Consider the following 16,843-nt stretch of genomic DNA (forward strand, 5'->3'; position numbering starts at 1 on the left):
TCTATATTATTTTATAGATAATTTGTATCGAAATGAGTTATTTCAAATTTGAATACAATTTTCGATTAACTGTTCTGTAGTGTATTGAAAATTATTCATGTATTGTTTTCTAAAATTATAAACAAGTTTGTTTTCCCAATCAATTGAAAAGTATGCTGTAAAAAGAGTACATTTTAATTTACATTTTTAGTCGTTTTATCATTTTATTAAAAATTTACAAGTATCACTACTATTGGTGCTGCTACTCTCCAATTTGTATTGTTGTAGTAAAATAGGTTATGCTATAATACGTATGTAGAACCAATGTTAGTAATTTGCCATAATATATAATTTATACGATTTTTATATAAAAATACGTGATATACATCAGAAAGAGAATGAAAAAATCGAATGACGCGTTAGTTGTAAAATGAATCAGAACGAATTGAAACGATCGACCAAAATTTTTTCCCCTGAGCAATTTCGAGTAAGAAAATTGTCTTTATCGAGATTATATTAGACATCAATTGAAAATAGCACAATATAATCAGATCTTTGATCAAATAAAGTATAATATTTAGAAAAAGTCAAGTTTACAGGTTATTAACAAAATGCTACTGTCGATTAAAAGAAAATAATACTGGTTTTCATCGAAGAAAACTACCGGTCTAAAATGAACACTTTATAATCGATAATGATATTCGTTAAATCTAGTAAGTCTCATAAGTTTTGCTTTGTCATTATCCGAAGAATTCACGACTATATGATGTTTCATGGTAAATATTAATCTTCGGAAAACAAAACACTAAAAGCATAGTAGATATATTCCTGTCATGATCTTTTCTTTCCTGTTTTTGGTGCAGATGATGCTTTCCTTTTCAATGTACAATTTTGGAAATGATCGTATATCTGTAAACGATTTGTTTACCTTTTTCATATTTCATACATAATTTTTATAGATAATAATAAATATATAATTTTTAATTTATTATCTGCTCTTTTGTGTTATCTGGAATTTGATGTTACTTTAATCTTTCATTTCTAATGTCATTTAGATTTTCATGATTTTCTATTTTTTCAGTTTTCATGTTGTTTAATTATTATGCATTTACATATATCAATATATTTTAGGTTCCCCATGGTGTGAACTTATAATGTGATATCATTGAGAATTTGTTTTTATTCCACAAGATAATGACTATAACCATGTAGAATTTAGTATCAAGAAGATGACGCCTCATTTTGTAGCTCTGACACCCATAAGAAGACGATGTTTGATCATACTCTCAATAGTATTAATACCATGCGCCATTCTAAACCTTTTATCACCATCAGAGTTGCATGAAGAAACAGTCTTGCAAAATAGTATCGCAGAATTACAAGCTAAATTGGAACATTTACATGCTAAATATATTACAAGTCAAGAAGAGATAAATTTATTGTCACATCAGTTATTGCAATTAATAGAGAACAATCACATTTTGCCAGATCTTCAATTTTTACTTAACAATACCACATCAAATGTGACCAACATAAAATTGCCATCTATATATAATTTTCTTCCTCATTTTTTGAATGATCCTAATAGTCTACGTCCAGCATTTGTACAGAGTAAAGGTCGCACTGGAGTTAGCATGGTACTTGGTGTACCAACAGTTAAAAGAGAAGTACAAAGTTATTTAATGGCAACACTTAAAAATTTACTAGATCGCATGAATTCTGTGGAGACAGCAGATACTTTAATCATCGTGTTAATTGCAGAAGTAAGTATTTGTAAGATAATAACAAAGTTGCCTTGAAACATTGCACTATAGCTATTTTTATCTATGTATCATTCATATATATTTTTACAGACAGATTTGGAATATGTAACATATGTTGCAAAACAAATTGAAGTTCAGTAAGTTATATGTAAAAAATAGCAATGTTTGATGCTATCCATTTCTTAATATATCTAATTTATTTGTTTATATCTCAGGTTCCCAACTGAATTTGAAGCTGGTGTAATTGATGTAATATCTCCATCTGCATCTTATTACCCAGATTTATCCAAATTGCACGATACTTTAGGTGATGACCACCAAAGAGTTGTTTGGAGGTCAAAGCAAAATTTAGATTTTGCATTTCTTATGTCATACGCTCAGACAAAAGGAACATTTTATGTACAACTGGAAGACGATATTTTAGCTAAAAAGAATTTTATAACAACAATGAAATCTTTTGCACTACAAAAGATAGCAACTAAAGAAAATTGGTTTGTTTTGGACTTTTGTCAATTAGGATTTATCGGTATGTTATATTGATATTGATATGTTAATTGCTAAAATTAATTGCTTTGTTTTATATTCATAATTTTTTATCAGGAAAGTTATTTAAATGTGCAGAACTGCCATGGTTGATACAATTTTTTTTAATGTTTCATAACGATAAACCAGTTGACTGGTTATTAGATCATTTGGTATCAACTAAAGTTTGTAGTCTTGACAAAGATAGTGTAAGTGTATACACTTAATAGCGAATTAGGAAGAAATATATTTTAGAGACACTTATGTTTGTATGTAATGTATTTATGTTAATGTTTTGTATATTCTAGAAACATTGTAAAATGGCTAAAGCAGAATTATGGGTTCACTACAAACCTTCGCTTTTTCAACATATAGGAACACACTCCTCGCTGAAAGGAAAAGTACAGAAATTGAAGGTACATATATTAAAAGGAAAACAATTACACATATGGTATTTCTGTTTTTCTTTCCATATTCTATAGTTATTATAAATGTTATGTTCAGGATAAACAATTTGGAAAAATAACATTATATTATGCGCACGAAAATCCAGAGGCGACAGTAGAAACACAAATTAAACCTTACAAACAATATACATTACAAAAGGCCTATAAAGGTGAATCATTCTTTTGGGGTCTTTTGCCGCAACCCGGAGACCATTTAAAATTCAAATTCTCCCATCCTATTTTTATAAAAAGGTATTTTAAACATGTATCATATTTTATGCAACAAGTAATTATGACGTTAACTTTTGTAATGCAGGTACTTATTTAGAAGTGGAAATCCTGAGCATCCATCTGATAGATTTTATAACACTACAGTAGAGGTCTTTACAAAGATATCTGCATCCATGAATAGAAATAGTAATGACATTACCGAGGATGGTTATGTTATTATAGGTATTGTACAATATTATATGAATAGGCATATGTAATTAATAATATATATATATAACGCTGTTTATAATTAGGAAAGTTTGATGCACTTGGGATTGCTCAAGGAACGGTAGATCCAAAATTAGGGAAAATATTGATACTTCGTTTGACAGTACACAGCGAAAGTGAAAATTGGGCTATCTTATCTGAGGTAACATTTGTCAGTAAAGAATGTTGTTATATTTATAAATGTTATATAAGTAAAATTTACACAGATCTTCACATTTATTTTTCATTTTTTATATTAACAGATTCATATAGTCGAAGATCATCCTAGTTGACCTTCGGAAAAAATATTTCGAAAATTTTTTCGGCATCATCTACAGGGATAATATAAGCTAATTATTAAATTATTTTTAATTTTATTTTCGTGTCATCATATCTTGATAGATTATAGATTAAAGATTATTTTCCACCGTCCACCATGAGAGATAGCTTATACAATATTTTAGTAGATCTGATTTTAATTTAGAAAGTGAGTTTAACAAAATTTTGTTTTTAAAAGATGAATCGTCATTACGTATAACGGGACGATATGAATATAAGTCCTTTATTAGCAAAAATATTTAATTCTTTTTCTGAGATACGTTTTCGAGCAACTTACGAAATTTTTGACCAATTTTACCAATTCTCTAATCGAAACAGTACCTGCGTAGTCAATATGTTATTTCATTTATCAAAGATCGAAACACCACTTATAATTTTATGTAGGTATTTCTAGTATGTGAGCAAGGAAGTTTCTGTGACTTGAATCTCTCGCACAATACTACTAATGCGAATAGGAATGTCATATACTTAACATCGCGATAAAAATAAGTGCCAGACTATTTTAAGAAATGTTAAGGTCAGTGGAACAAACAAGTGATTTATCTTTTCGTAAAACAAGGAAAAACCGTTGAACAAATATACATTTGTAATATGTGTAATTATGTGCAATTTATATTCTTTCTGTAATATATTATTAAAGAAATATTATTAATGTCTAGAGATTCGAATACTTGTTATATATTAAAAAGTGAACGGTGATTTGAAGTTTGTATGGTTCTCGTATATGTATTATTTATTTCGTATAGCTTCTTATATAAATATATATTATTATAAATATATATATATATATATATACATACATACATAAATATATACACACACATGTATTTTCATATAAAATAAAATATATTTTTTTGAACATTAAAATATACGCTTACTTAGGACTATTGTAATTACTGTACGCTATTTGCTACATATACTGCATTATAAGTTTACATTAACAAAGATATTATTTTCATAATAATCTTTTGATATCAATTAAACCGTATAAGGATTGAGTCGATTAAAAATTGATATTACTTTTGAGTGAAACGCTTTCGTACTTAATTACGTCCTTAAAGAAACCATTACCCTGAATGGTTTAGGACTAATGGTGACTCCATCGACAAAATCTTCTGTCGACGGTTCTTCTCCAGGTACTGTGGAAAATGTGAATGCTTGTAACAGAGTAGTAGCTATAATAAATGTATTGCTTCTAGCTAAATTTTCCCCCATACAACGACGTCTGCCTATTGTAAAAAAATAAAAAAGTGTTAAACATATGATTATTAAAAAAAAAAGAAAATGATTACGTCTCTTAATGTTGAAATACGTACCCAAGCCAAATGGCAAGTACGTGGGCGGCGTAATAATATTACCACTTTCGTCTATAAATCTTTCTGGTCGGAAGTTTTCGGGATCACCCCATGATTCATCCATTAATACTCTATTGAAATTTACCAAAAGCATCGTATTCTAAAATAGCGTTAGCTATATTACTTGCTTAAAGATTTTAATTGTTTCGTACTCGATATCCTTCGTCGCATCAGATACTTACTTTTGGTATCGTATGACCCAATATTGTAGTATCTCTTTGTGCTCTATGTGGGACATTTAACGTTCGTCCTGCGAAGAATCTCAATGATTCCAAGACGATAGCGTTCATATATGTCATTCTAAAGTGAGATAATTAATTACATTTTATACAGACGATCAATAAAAAATATTAAATTTTCTAATAGCAATCTTAGAATCGAATTTTTGTCAAATTTTGTCTTTCTGAATCACCTCGTCCGATCTTCTAGAGTTGGAAGTCTGTTACGTCCAATTACTCTATCTATTTCTTCGTGTGCCTTTTTCTGTACTTTCGGGAATAGCACTAAATATAAAAAACAAAAGCAAAGACCTTTGGACGTAGTTTCTGAACCTGCTGTAAATAAATCCATACAAATGGCAAGCAACTGAGATTCTGAAACATGATTCGATATAATTACAATCGATTTAAATGAAATATTACTCTTAAAGCGTATATCTAATATTCAAATACCTGAAAACGTGTTGTTATAATTTTTAGAGTTCAAAACAGTTAGATATACGTCCATTAAGTCTCGCGGCGAGTCTGGTGCAAAGTCGTTCTTATGATTATCCAGTTCATCCTATAATTATATTACTTAGCTTCTCCTATAATTGACATTCAGTATTCAAATGGTATTTTGTTTACCTTCAAGTACTCCCAAAGTTGTTGATGAACCTCCACGAACGATTTGTAACCGGACATTTCTGGCGCGATAAATCTCAATAGCGGAAAATGACCAAACGGTGCTCCTAACATATCGATTTTCGTTAAAGCCTGTGTCAAAATCCGTTGGAAATAAGTTAGCTCCTCGTCACCGATATTAAACCTGAATTACATATCTCGAATATAAATTTTGTTATTGAAAAACTGTTTGATCTTTCAATGAGACCAGATCGATATTTCAACTATCAAATAAGATAATACGTGGAAGTAACAGAGAATGAACAACCTTTTACCAGCTATCATTCTCCACAAAGTATTGAGTACTGTAATTCCAAACACGTCGTTCATCGGAATTATCGTTCCAGGATGGGATTGAGCCATCTTGATTTCCACGTATTCGCAAGCATTTACGTACAAATCCGAGGCTTTCAGTTGCTTTTCACTCGTTGTATGCTTCTCCATTAATTCTGACTCGTTCGCCGTATCCTTTTTAATTAATTGATATATCTGTCCATTGTCATACTCGTTATTATTGCGATACATTTTAGATTCGTTAATTCGATTATTATGTTCGTCGCTGATTAACTTTTTGATGTGTTCAACGAGCGATCGGCACTCTTCTTGTATTATTACAGCCATGTCTTGCCGACCGAAGCCGAGGTCACGGAGATGTTTCAACACGAATCTTCTTTGCTCGATCCACAAATTTCCATCCACGAGAATTAATCCTTGAATCGAAAAGATCCAAATACACGAATAAAAGATAAATAAAAAAAAAAAAAAAAAGATCGAATAAGATTAAACGTTTAAAATGAATCTTTAATTAGATAACTAAAGAAAAAGTTGATGCTGATGAAGTTACCTCTCCTACAACCGGAAGTTCGCACATCGTAAAGTAGACCAAGCGGTCTTCCATCGCAATCTTCATTAGCGAACATTGTTCGAATGCTCTCATAATCATTTAGTATGACGATACGGTCGACGCCGACTTTCAGACCGACCACTGGCCCATATTTCTTGCATAAAGTGAAACAGGTCTTGAACATGTAACCAGTTTTCTTGCGAAGACGAGTCAGTTCGATGGCGCAGCCCAAAATTGGCCACCATTTTGGACCTAAAATCCTTAAAAATTAGACATACACCGACCGCGTTTTTCTTAATATTTATCAAATTGTTGAAAATAATTTTCTTATTCGATTTCTTTTTTTTACTAATTGATAATCGGTTTGGGGGAGGAAGTTAAAAATGTATAAATTAAGGGAAATATAAGCTAGAGAATATAAGCACCTGGTGGGTATCCTTTCGGTTTCCGCGATCCTAGATACAGTAGCAGTAAGAGTAGTATTATACATAACACCACCGTGGAAAACATACTGCGAACACAATAAATACAATTAGAAGTTTACTTTACACGGTACTCGATATTTTAACACGAATGCATTTGTTCATTTATTTAGAAAATCACGGCCGCAAACCCTACGGCACGAGGAAGAAAAGTAGTTGCAATAATGAATAATGAATGTACAAGAAAGGAAGTATGAAGATGAAAAGAGAATATAAATATATGAGAGAAAAGATGTAGAAGAAAAGACGGGTAAAGGAAGTTACGTTATAAGAACAACGCTGATTGCCTTAACTTGTGAAACCAGCTCCTTCGGAGTTATTATTTGCGTAGTAAGTTGCCTATTCTAGTAACGGGGCAACAAAATCTAAGATCACTCGAGAACAAAAAAAAATCAACCCGAAAGACCAGAGTATTGCATAAATAAATTCTAGACTGGATATACTATATCAATTATGTAGTATCTTAAGCGGAATATAATCTTTCATATCGATACGTTCTCATAAAAAAACTTTTAGAAATACGCTTGCGACAGTTTCGGTAAGGGAAAGTGATTCGACTCTCACCTCGATTGCCGTTTTCGACTATTTTGAAACGTGGGTTTGCGCCGCGCTTTTGAGGAAGAAAGTGGGCATACACGCGGACTCGTGAGAGAAAGTTACACGGAAGGGCCGAAACATGCTCTCACTTTCATTATTTCATAACTCTTTGCGTAATCGGTGTATACACTTAAGCGTTTTTTTATTCTTTTTCCAAACGTGTCATCTTTTTCGATATATTTCAATTGCATCTTCGATCACTGATCCCATGTCTACGATACGCAATACTATCAACAATATTATCGCGACCAGTTGTACTTTTTCTCCTCTTCCTCTTTTATTGAAACAGCCTTTTTATCTTCATTATTTTAGTATTTCGTGAATCATACGACAATTAAATTTTCATTATTGTAAACTATTTTCTAAAATTTTCTAAATACAACTGTCTCCCTTTTCAATATATTTTCTTGCGTCTTGTATTTTCTTCGCAAATAATATTTTGCGAATGAATCAAAAAAATACAATCAAAACCTATGAATAATAAATTTATAGCGTTCAAATATTAGCGCAATAATTTATCAATGATTAATTTAGAAAATTTGTTTTAAAGTTAGATAAAATGCAACTCGATATAGAAACAATTTTTACATTGAATTTGCATTATTAAAAATTACTAAAGCGATAATCTGTCTGATACATTTATTCGTATCCTTAAATCAATCTTACCTTACATCTGGAGAAATTTGCTGTTCTGTTGTGCACGCAAAACTGGCCGTGGTCCAGCCAGCAAACGGCTTTTAAATACCCCTCTTCGTATCCAACGATTTTTCATTTTGCGTACAGAAGATAACAGCCTTAAGTTGTATCTTCGGTTAAAACTTGTTGAATAACAGTTTTATGATACAGCTTAATACGGTTATATTCTGCCCGCAAAATGAAAGATCGTTGGATACGAAGAGGGGTATTTAAAAGCAATCTTATACAATTTAAATACAGTTCAACCATTATACGCGCATCATGAGTAGAATAATTTATTAATATTAGTGAAAATTATACATATTAACGATATCTAGCTGTAAATAATAAAATTAATTTTTAGAAGCACACTGAAGAAGCGGAAGTTGCTGGCATTTTTGTTTTCTTTTTATTTAAAATCATTAATAATTACATTGACAGTCCTTCAGTTACTTCGACTTAGTAATTCCAATGCTTGTTCTTTATACCGCGGTCTTCCGTGTTCACTCCTTTTTTCCAACGATCTCAGAGTTCCTGAACTATGCAAGTATTGAAGTATTTTTGAACGAGTCGATATCTTGTCTAGATCTTACTATAAGTTTAAGCGATCAGCGTTGCAATTATTTGACTCTTAACGTGTTACTATAGTATAACTTGCTTTGTTCGTCTTTTTTCTTATATATTTATATTTCTTTTTTTGTTTTCTTTGTCGTATATCTGTCGTTCTTTATTACAAGTGCTTCTCTTCATTGTACAAATATAGAGTTTGTGCCCGTGATTTATAAATAAATAAATTAACTAATCTTATCGGAATATTCTGTTTTTAGAAGTAAATTTTATTGCAGTAAATAAAAGGAGCATCAAGCATGAAACTGAAAAGATCAAATAAATTGTTCCGTACCACGATCCAGTCATTAAATACTCGGCTATTTCTTCAGCCACAACAACCGTTCGAGAATAGCCGTTTCTAATTTTCTAAAGATGCCATGTATATTCTCCAGTCTTATTTCTCCGTCTATGTTTCCCTTCACATATTCGCTCGGACCAGCAATAATCCCCAAGAAATCGTTACTGCCGTGCCGAAAATTAGTCTTTATTACCACTAATTCTGCCTGTTCTGCCTAAAATCTGTCTGAAATAAAGTTTAATGTTTGCCGTAGAATCCCTTATTTTTACGATGTATTATCGAGACGCTCCCCGGTTTTATTAACTGTAACTAACGATTAAATGTTGGGACACGCGCGATTTCCGCGTGCGTCACTCGAGGGTACGCTCCGTATCTACGGGCTATCTGGGGGCTTCAGTTTGGGGCGGTCAGTTCTCTTCTTTTCCTATCAGTTCTTCCAAACAATTAACAGCGATGACCGTTACCCTTACTTCTTCACCGAAATTTTTCATTGACTAATCCGCTTGTCCCATGTTCTAGGCTCGTCCATCTCAAGTTTTCATCTTTTCCACATATATCACTTACACTCAGCTTTCCGCGCAAGGTACACAATAAAACAGTACCGTTCCGTATACACTGAACGAACATTCATTCGCACATTCAGTCTCCGAAGGTGTTCTCTGTGAAATATACAGTTATATTTAAACTTTAAAACCCTGTGTCAGATTCCATCTAAATATTCCTATAATTGTAATCGAAGTAGGGAATCGGCCTATTCGTAGTGTCGATACTAATCGAGACGAGAATTTATGATTCTCGTTGACGAGTCATACCGCAGACGTGTCTCCTTGCGAACACAGTCAAACATAAATATAATCAAATATTTTTTTATTGTGCAGTGACTAAATTACACATAAATTATTTCATATATGTTCTTTCTCTTTTTCTATTTCTTCTTCTTGCTCTACTTTTTCTTCTTGCTCTACTTTTTCTTCTTGCTCTACTTTTTCTTCTTGCTCCACTTTTTCTTCTTCCTTCACTTCTACGAATTCAAAAGGTAGACGATCACCCCATTCGCTACACCTTGCACAACGATATGTATTTCTAAAAATGCAAAACATTATATTAACGTCACTGAAATTCTTTTATAATACATTTTTTAAAACTTAGATAATACACACTTTCCATTTTTCCATGTGGTAAAAATTTGTTCTTCTAATTTTCCGGAAGATGTACACATACGGCATGTAACATGTTTAGAACGTTTCAATACATCTCTGACAATTCGAGGCCACTTACAATCATTTTCGGGACGGTTACCTAAAAAATTATACATTTTTAAAAAAGAAATATATACTGGGAAATTTATTTATTGTTCCTAGATTATTTTCATTACATATAACTGGCACTGCTATGTAATATCGTGCTAAAGTACCTTTTTTGAGTACCACATACGAGTAACGTTCACGTTTATACATCGAGTTTCCACCAATAGGTAATGTTAGATAAGTAATTTCAAAATTACAAGGAGTGTCATCTGTCGTATATCTAGGACACACTGTATCGTGAGGGCACTAAGATGTTAATATTATATGTTAAATTAATGTCTACCATAAGATGATGGTTATATTAATACTTACAGGTGAAAATACATGAGCATCATGGGCTTTTTTAGAATTCAGTATAAATTCTCGTGCTTCGTTAACTAGCTATTTAAAATAAAGTGATTTGTTATAAATATATTATTTAAAATCAATTACATTTTTAAAAGTGTGTATAGCTTACTTTGAATCCAGCATTCGTTCCTTGTTCTATAATAATCAAATATTGTTCTGTTTTACGCCATAATTTTGCAATTGTTTGAAGACGATACATTTGATGTGGTAATTCCAATAAAGAGTAAGCACTCACTACAATATCGTAAGTTGGCTACAATAGAAACAACATCTTTAAACTCTGTTTTAGATACTTTAATACGATATAAGTTATATTCTTACAATTGGAGACGCAGGAAAAAATTGTCGATAGAAAATATGCATTGGTTTAACTTGTGGTATAGCTCTTTTCATAAGGTATTCAGATAATTCATGCATATCTTTAGAAATATCAACACAATAATACTCCTTAATAGAATTAACCCAGAATTTTGAGGCTGCCCTAGTGAAATTAGATTTATATTCCCCTAATATTTTTACTTCAATACCTTTAGAAGAAAGAAAAATAATTTTTATGTATATTGTATCTTACCACATAGCTGTTCCAGTACCCGAACCAAAATCAAATAATGTCTTTGGCGTGAAATTTTTATCATTATTAACAATTTCGTTGAAAATTTTATACAAAACACAATATTCAGGCATACTTCTACTAACTAAATATGATAAGCTTGTGTAGGTATCATAATGAATTGGCGTCCAATTATAAATAAGAGTTTTAAGAAGCCTTATAGCTTCTGGGTTTTTGTTATCATCGTTATTTAAATCTTGCATTTCATGTTGGTTAAGTCTTGACTGAGCTTCTTTCATTTTCAAACGAACATCTTCTTTTTGTGGTGGAGGTTGTCGATTATGTAGATGTGCTGCTAATTTTTTACTGCTCGCAGATATGCCTTGTAATGAAATGGTGTTATCTGTAAAAATATAAAGTTAATATTTGAAATATTTAAACATAACAATCATGAAATCTTATATTAATGATATACAACATATTTTTTTAAGCTTGTTACCACATAGAATGTCTCGAACTGCGTTTGCAAGCCAACTTGGTTGCTCTACTTGTCTAGGTTTTGATATACCTGGGTGATGTTTATGTTTAAGTCCATTATTTGAAATTAATTCATTCACAGTATCTATAACTTCCATTCTTTGTTTTGTTGAGAACTAATAAAACGAAAGCAATATTTAGATTTGTGCTTTCATATATATACTTAGTAATATGAAATGATAATTAATATAAAATAAAAAATAAGACAGAAATTTATATTACTTAGTAATAGAAAATAATAAGCTATGATTATTCCTATAAGAACAATCTATTAATATAAATGTTCTTAATTACCCATCGCATTTGTTTATATCCCGAAAAAGCTAGTCTTGTTGACATGATAATATTTATTATTTTTTAATTTTGGTTTTTTATCAATTAAAGAACTGTATATAAAATATTAACATTTATAATATAAGGACGTATTAACTTTAATGCCATTAATTAAAACAACAATATGAATGTTCAAAATTCGATGAGGCGTACAAAATATAATAATGTTATAATATAATGCAGTATATGTATATTCTATAACCTCAAAGAAATTCTGCGTAAAGGTATCTATCGTATGCTTAACATGTTTTTTCTAAGATAATTTATGAATCTCCTTCATATACAATTAATCGTGATATATGTGCACTGGTACAGTCGGTAAAATTCGAACACTACAGTTGTCGAATTAATTAATTCATAAAAAAATGAAATTCACAGAGCACTTAAGTGCTCATATTACACCAGAATGGAGAAAACAATATATAAATTACGAGGTAAAAGAATTAGAAATATTTATTTTCGATCTAATGTCAACTTTACAAGTTTGTAGTTAATGATCAAACGTTTTAAGAAATGTATATTAAAATAAAAATACTATTTTATAGGAAATGAAAGCATTGCTCTATGCTGCGGTAGAACAAGCACCAGCTGCAGACATAACGGAATCCCACATATTAGAACGTTATTTTAGCAAATTTGACGAACAATTTTTTCACTATTGTGATAAGGAATTGGCAAAGATAAATACGTTTTATTCAGGTAAATTTTTCTTACAATAATTATTTAATTTACTTACAATATTAATTAAAAAGTATATTAATTATTTGTCTATTTCATTAGAAAAATTAGCAGAAGCAACACGTAGATTTGCAACCCTCAACAATGAATTAAGTGAAATTCTGTCAGTTTCTGAGCAGGTACAGGGAAGTCGTAAAATCCGTTACCGTAACAATATTCTGCACAAAAAGCCAGTTTCAGCACGAAAACTTCAAGAACTGAAATTAGCTTTTTCTGAATTTTATCTTTTTCTCATTTTACTTCAAAATTACCAGAATCTTAATTTTACTGGATTTAGAAAGATATTAAAAAAACACGATAAAGTGAGTAAAAACAATTAATGTATATAAAAGTTTGTATTTACAATAACTAATAGAAAATTGTTACGTTAGCTTTTAAATATAGATCTTGGAGCAAAATGGAGAGCAGAGCATGTAGATACAGCGTTATTTCACACGCACAAAGACATAGACAGACTTATTGCAGAAACAGAAGCATTGGTTACCAGAGATTTAGAACATGGAGACAGACAACGTGCTATGAAACGTTTAAGAGTCCCTCCACTTGGTGAACAGCTTTCTCCATGGATTACATTCAAAGTGGGACTTTTTTCAGGGGCTTTTGTGGTTCTTCTTATAGCAGTGGTACTTTCAGGTAGCCAGACACATGCAATGCACGTATAAAGAAGTTTTTAATATTTGTATCATTCGATAGGTGCACGTTATAGTGACAACAATAATTGGCGAGTTTTGTGTAGATTATATCGTGGACCACTTCTTATGATTCAGTTCCTTTTTCTCATGGGAATTAATGTATATGGATGGAGATCTTCTGGCGTAAATCATGTTTTAATATTTGAACTGGATCCCCGTAATCACTTATCGGAACAGGTTGTATACTTTGTAAATGTTATATATGTAAGTTACTGACATATATAATATATTTTTAGCACATTATTGAAATGGCTAGTGTATTTGGATTGGTTTGGTCTCTATCAATTTTAGGATTTTTATACAGTGAAACGTTAGGAATACCACCATTTGTTCAGCCTGTAAGTCTTTGTAACATATAAAGTTATTAAAAGATATATGTAAGTTATGTTTCAGATGTTGTTGTATATATTACTAGTTTTGTTTTTGTTCAATCCAACAAAAACATTACGTTATGAAGCTAGATTTTGGGCACTCCGTGTCTTGGGTAGAATATTTTGCGCTCCATTTTTCTATGTCGGATTTGCTGACTTCTGGCTTGCTGATCAACTTAATTCGCTAAATACTGTTTTCTTAGATTTTCAATATTTCGTTTGCTTTTATGTGCAAAATTCTTCGTGGACCGACGTCACTGGTTCGTAATTAGATATTGTAAATTATAATTTTACAGCTCAACAGAAGTTAGTAATTACCTAATTGATATATTTTTTGGTAGATGCAGAAACTTGTATAATGCGCGAATTATCAATGAGATTATTTGTAGCTTGTTTGCCAGCATGGTTTCGATTTGCACAGTGTCTACGGCGATATAGAGATACAAAGGAAGCCTTTCCTCACCTTGTAAATGCTGGGAAATATGCTACTAGTTTCTTCGTTGTAGTATTTTCTTATTTATATTTAACTAATGCTAGTAAGTATCTAAGAATAGTTAACATAACGAAAGAATTATAATACGTCTAGAGTAATTACTACCTTGCAGAATATTACGTGATGTCTACCGAAAATCCCTATTTTTATTTATGGATAATCGTAAGTATTATGAGTTCTTGTTTCACGTACACATGGGATATAAAATTAGATTGGGGATTGTTTGACAATAATGCAGGAGAAAATAAATTTCTAAGGGAAGAAATTGTTTATTCCTCTCCGGTAAGATTGATTGTTTATATAAATTAAGATAGTAATTTTATATCTATGCAGTAATATTTATATTACGTTGTAGTACTATTATTATTTTGCAATAATCGAAGATTTTATACTCCGTTTTGGTTGGGCATTTTCGTTGTCTCTCACCGAAATGGGATACGTACATGCAGATTTAATGGTTTCTATAATTGCGCCATTGGAAGTGTTCAGGTAAGTTAGAAGTAAGTTGATATCGTTAGCAACATAGATATATTTTTAGAAATTGCGATTTTGGCTGTACATCCATGTATGATCTATTTCATACTGCACATCGTTATGTAGTCTCATTTTTAGACAAGCTTGATGACATTTTTCGTTTGCATGAAATTTAAAATTATTTTATATTTCAGTCACGCAAAATTTATAAAGCGATGTTGACTAAGTGAAACAACTAATAAATCATAATAAACAACAAAATAAAATTTTTGTTTGTTTTTAATTTTTATCCCTGTTTTATTTATTCCATCGTGTATTTCATTAATCGCATTAATCTTTTCTTCCGTCTTCGTTAAATGTTTAAGTAATATTTTATTATTGTCGATTTATCATCAGTAACTACGTAAACGTTTTTATTTACCATAAGAAATATTATGTATCAATTCGCCTTACTAATCAGTTGATAGAAGGTACATATGGAATTATTTTCGTCTGGAAAACGAACACCTATACAATGTAGGCAAATTTCGAGCTGTCCGAGATATCTCCATAGGGCCTTACAGACGCAATGAACACGATGAACCGAAGGCTGCTATACATCTTATGGATCGTACGAACAGCGACGATGATGAAAGGACGGCGTTTCGTGATCATTGAAATTGTCATCTTGTAATTGCATCTTTTATTCTTGTATACTTTAATTTGTAAACATAATCATTTTCATGTATATATATATATATATATATATACACAATGTATAGCCTCCATTTATCAATGAAATGAATTATTTTTTCCTTATTTGTATATTGTATACTAACTTGCATGTTTCGCATGTTAAGTTAACTAATGGTTTAATTTATGCTTTCAAGCTCGTATTTATCCATCATTTTATTACATTCGAAGTTGTCACGTATAAAGATTGATTACACGTACAATTTTGATTTCGAAGTAATTGCTGCTCCTTCCTAATAGGAGATTTGTATGGAATTTTTTCCGTTTGGAAAACGAACACCTGAATAATTGCGGCAAGTTCAGAGCTGTCAGAGACATATCTGTTGCACCGGTTGATTGCTCTGATCAAACTCAAATCTTGAGGATGATGGATGCAGCGGATGGGGTGATCAACCGGAAGAGAAAGGAAAACGTAGGGGATAAAAAGCCATCACGCACATTTTCTAGAGGTGAATCCCTAATTTGTGATCTTGATACATAAACGTACTCAAGTACAACAAGCGATTTACAAAAGTTGGATATTAATCGATTTCTCTCTGTAAATGTAAAGAAAATAATAGTTTTATTCGTATCGTTAAAGTACAGGTATATATGATTCTACGAGTTAGACTATATGTGGTAAATGTATAAATCTCGTGTATTATCAAGTTGTTATACAACATCTATAGCTATGCTTGTATTCTTGCCACAATATCGTGTATGAATATTCCCGCGCAGTCTCGTTCACGAGAATCAACTTTTCGAGAGTTTCGAGATGTTCGCTGAATATGTCAGAATCTTAAATTCAAAATGTGGCGGTAAATACATCACGAATAAACACGAATTTTTCTTAATCGTACAAAATATCAATTACAAATTGTAATTAAAATAAAGTATTTTGATGTTTTTAGTAAGTTATTGGAATTCTTTCTCTTAATAAATAAGCTTTTCTACCTCTTTCTTCGTAATTATCGTTTTTTATCGTTTCAACGTTAATTTTCGTTTATTTTAGATAGAAAATA

The 16,843-nt window shown here is 31.0% G+C and overlaps 4 protein-coding genes across 10 annotated transcripts; 2 read left to right on the plus strand and 2 right to left on the minus strand.

Moving 5' to 3' along the window:
• The first annotated feature begins 16 nt into the window (after positions 1-16).
• On the plus strand, positions 17-4,301 carry Mgat4a (alpha-1,3-mannosyl-glycoprotein 4-beta-N-acetylglucosaminyltransferase a). Of its 5 annotated transcripts, XM_069117973.1 has the most exons (11): positions 317-466; positions 579-755; positions 1,111-1,742; positions 1,833-1,879; positions 1,958-2,268; positions 2,343-2,473; positions 2,573-2,680; positions 2,769-2,962; positions 3,027-3,163; positions 3,235-3,350; positions 3,451-4,301. In XM_069117973.1, exons 3-11 carry the CDS (start codon positions 1,209-1,211, stop codon positions 3,478-3,480), a joined length of 1,608 nt encoding a protein of 535 aa, XP_068974074.1. In that variant the 5' UTR covers positions 317-466; positions 579-755; positions 1,111-1,208; the 3' UTR covers positions 3,481-4,301. The 5 variants fall into 5 exon arrangements, with proteins under 5 accessions (XP_068974104.1, XP_068974074.1, XP_068974064.1 ...); XM_069118003.1 differs by lacking the exons at positions 317-466; positions 579-755 and adding an exon at positions 17-150; XM_069117963.1 differs by having other exon boundaries at positions 317-755.
• Positions 4,302-4,555: 254 nt separating this feature from the next.
• On the minus strand, positions 4,556-9,403 carry Cyp303a1 (Probable cytochrome P450 303a1). The gene is made up of 10 exons (XM_069117950.1): positions 9,262-9,403; positions 7,032-7,117; positions 6,607-6,858; positions 6,031-6,472; positions 5,727-5,907; positions 5,553-5,661; positions 5,294-5,474; positions 5,064-5,181; positions 4,843-4,981; positions 4,556-4,755 (listed from the first exon to the last, which is right to left on the minus strand). Exons 1-10 carry the CDS (start codon positions 9,273-9,275, stop codon positions 4,574-4,576), a joined length of 1,704 nt encoding a protein of 567 aa, XP_068974051.1. The 5' UTR covers positions 9,276-9,403; the 3' UTR covers positions 4,556-4,573.
• LOC138182302 (ribosome assembly protein METTL17, mitochondrial) lies at positions 9,181-12,445 on the minus strand. Its single transcript, XM_069118016.1, has 9 exons — positions 12,304-12,445; positions 11,972-12,125; positions 11,494-11,875; positions 11,244-11,403; positions 11,032-11,175; positions 10,887-10,955; positions 10,682-10,820; positions 10,428-10,566; positions 9,181-10,350 (listed from the first exon to the last, which is right to left on the minus strand). Exons 1-9 carry the CDS (start codon positions 12,346-12,348, stop codon positions 10,170-10,172), a joined length of 1,413 nt encoding a protein of 470 aa, XP_068974117.1. The 5' UTR covers positions 12,349-12,445; the 3' UTR covers positions 9,181-10,169.
• Positions 12,446-12,658: 213 nt separating this feature from the next.
• On the plus strand, positions 12,659-16,739 carry LOC138182245 (solute carrier family 53 member 1). 3 transcript variants are annotated; one of them, XR_011173753.1, is made up of 12 exons: positions 12,659-12,776; positions 12,888-13,041; positions 13,123-13,382; positions 13,452-13,713; positions 13,774-13,949; positions 14,009-14,110; positions 14,166-14,403; positions 14,485-14,679; positions 14,749-14,918; positions 14,992-15,125; positions 15,571-15,779; positions 16,083-16,222. XR_011173753.1 is itself a non-coding variant. In XM_069117901.1 (11 exons), the coding sequence occupies exons 1-11, from the start codon at positions 12,708-12,710 to the stop codon at positions 16,321-16,323; spliced, it is 2,001 nt and encodes a 666-aa protein (XP_068974002.1). In that variant the 5' UTR covers positions 12,659-12,707; the 3' UTR covers positions 16,324-16,739. The 3 variants fall into 3 exon arrangements, 2 of the variants coding, with proteins under 2 accessions (XP_068974002.1, XP_068974011.1); XM_069117901.1 differs by lacking the exon at positions 15,571-15,779 and having other exon boundaries at positions 16,083-16,739; XM_069117910.1 differs by lacking the exons at positions 15,571-15,779; positions 16,083-16,222 and adding an exon at positions 15,305-15,535.
• Positions 16,740-16,843: the final 104 nt, after the last annotated feature.

The sequence above is a fragment of the Bombus flavifrons genome, chromosome 1 (genome assembly GCF_040668555.2).
Source record: "Bombus flavifrons isolate JBK064 chromosome 1, iyBomFlav1_principal, whole genome shotgun sequence".
NCBI classification, from domain to species: Eukaryota; Metazoa; Arthropoda; class Insecta; order Hymenoptera; family Apidae; genus Bombus; species Bombus flavifrons.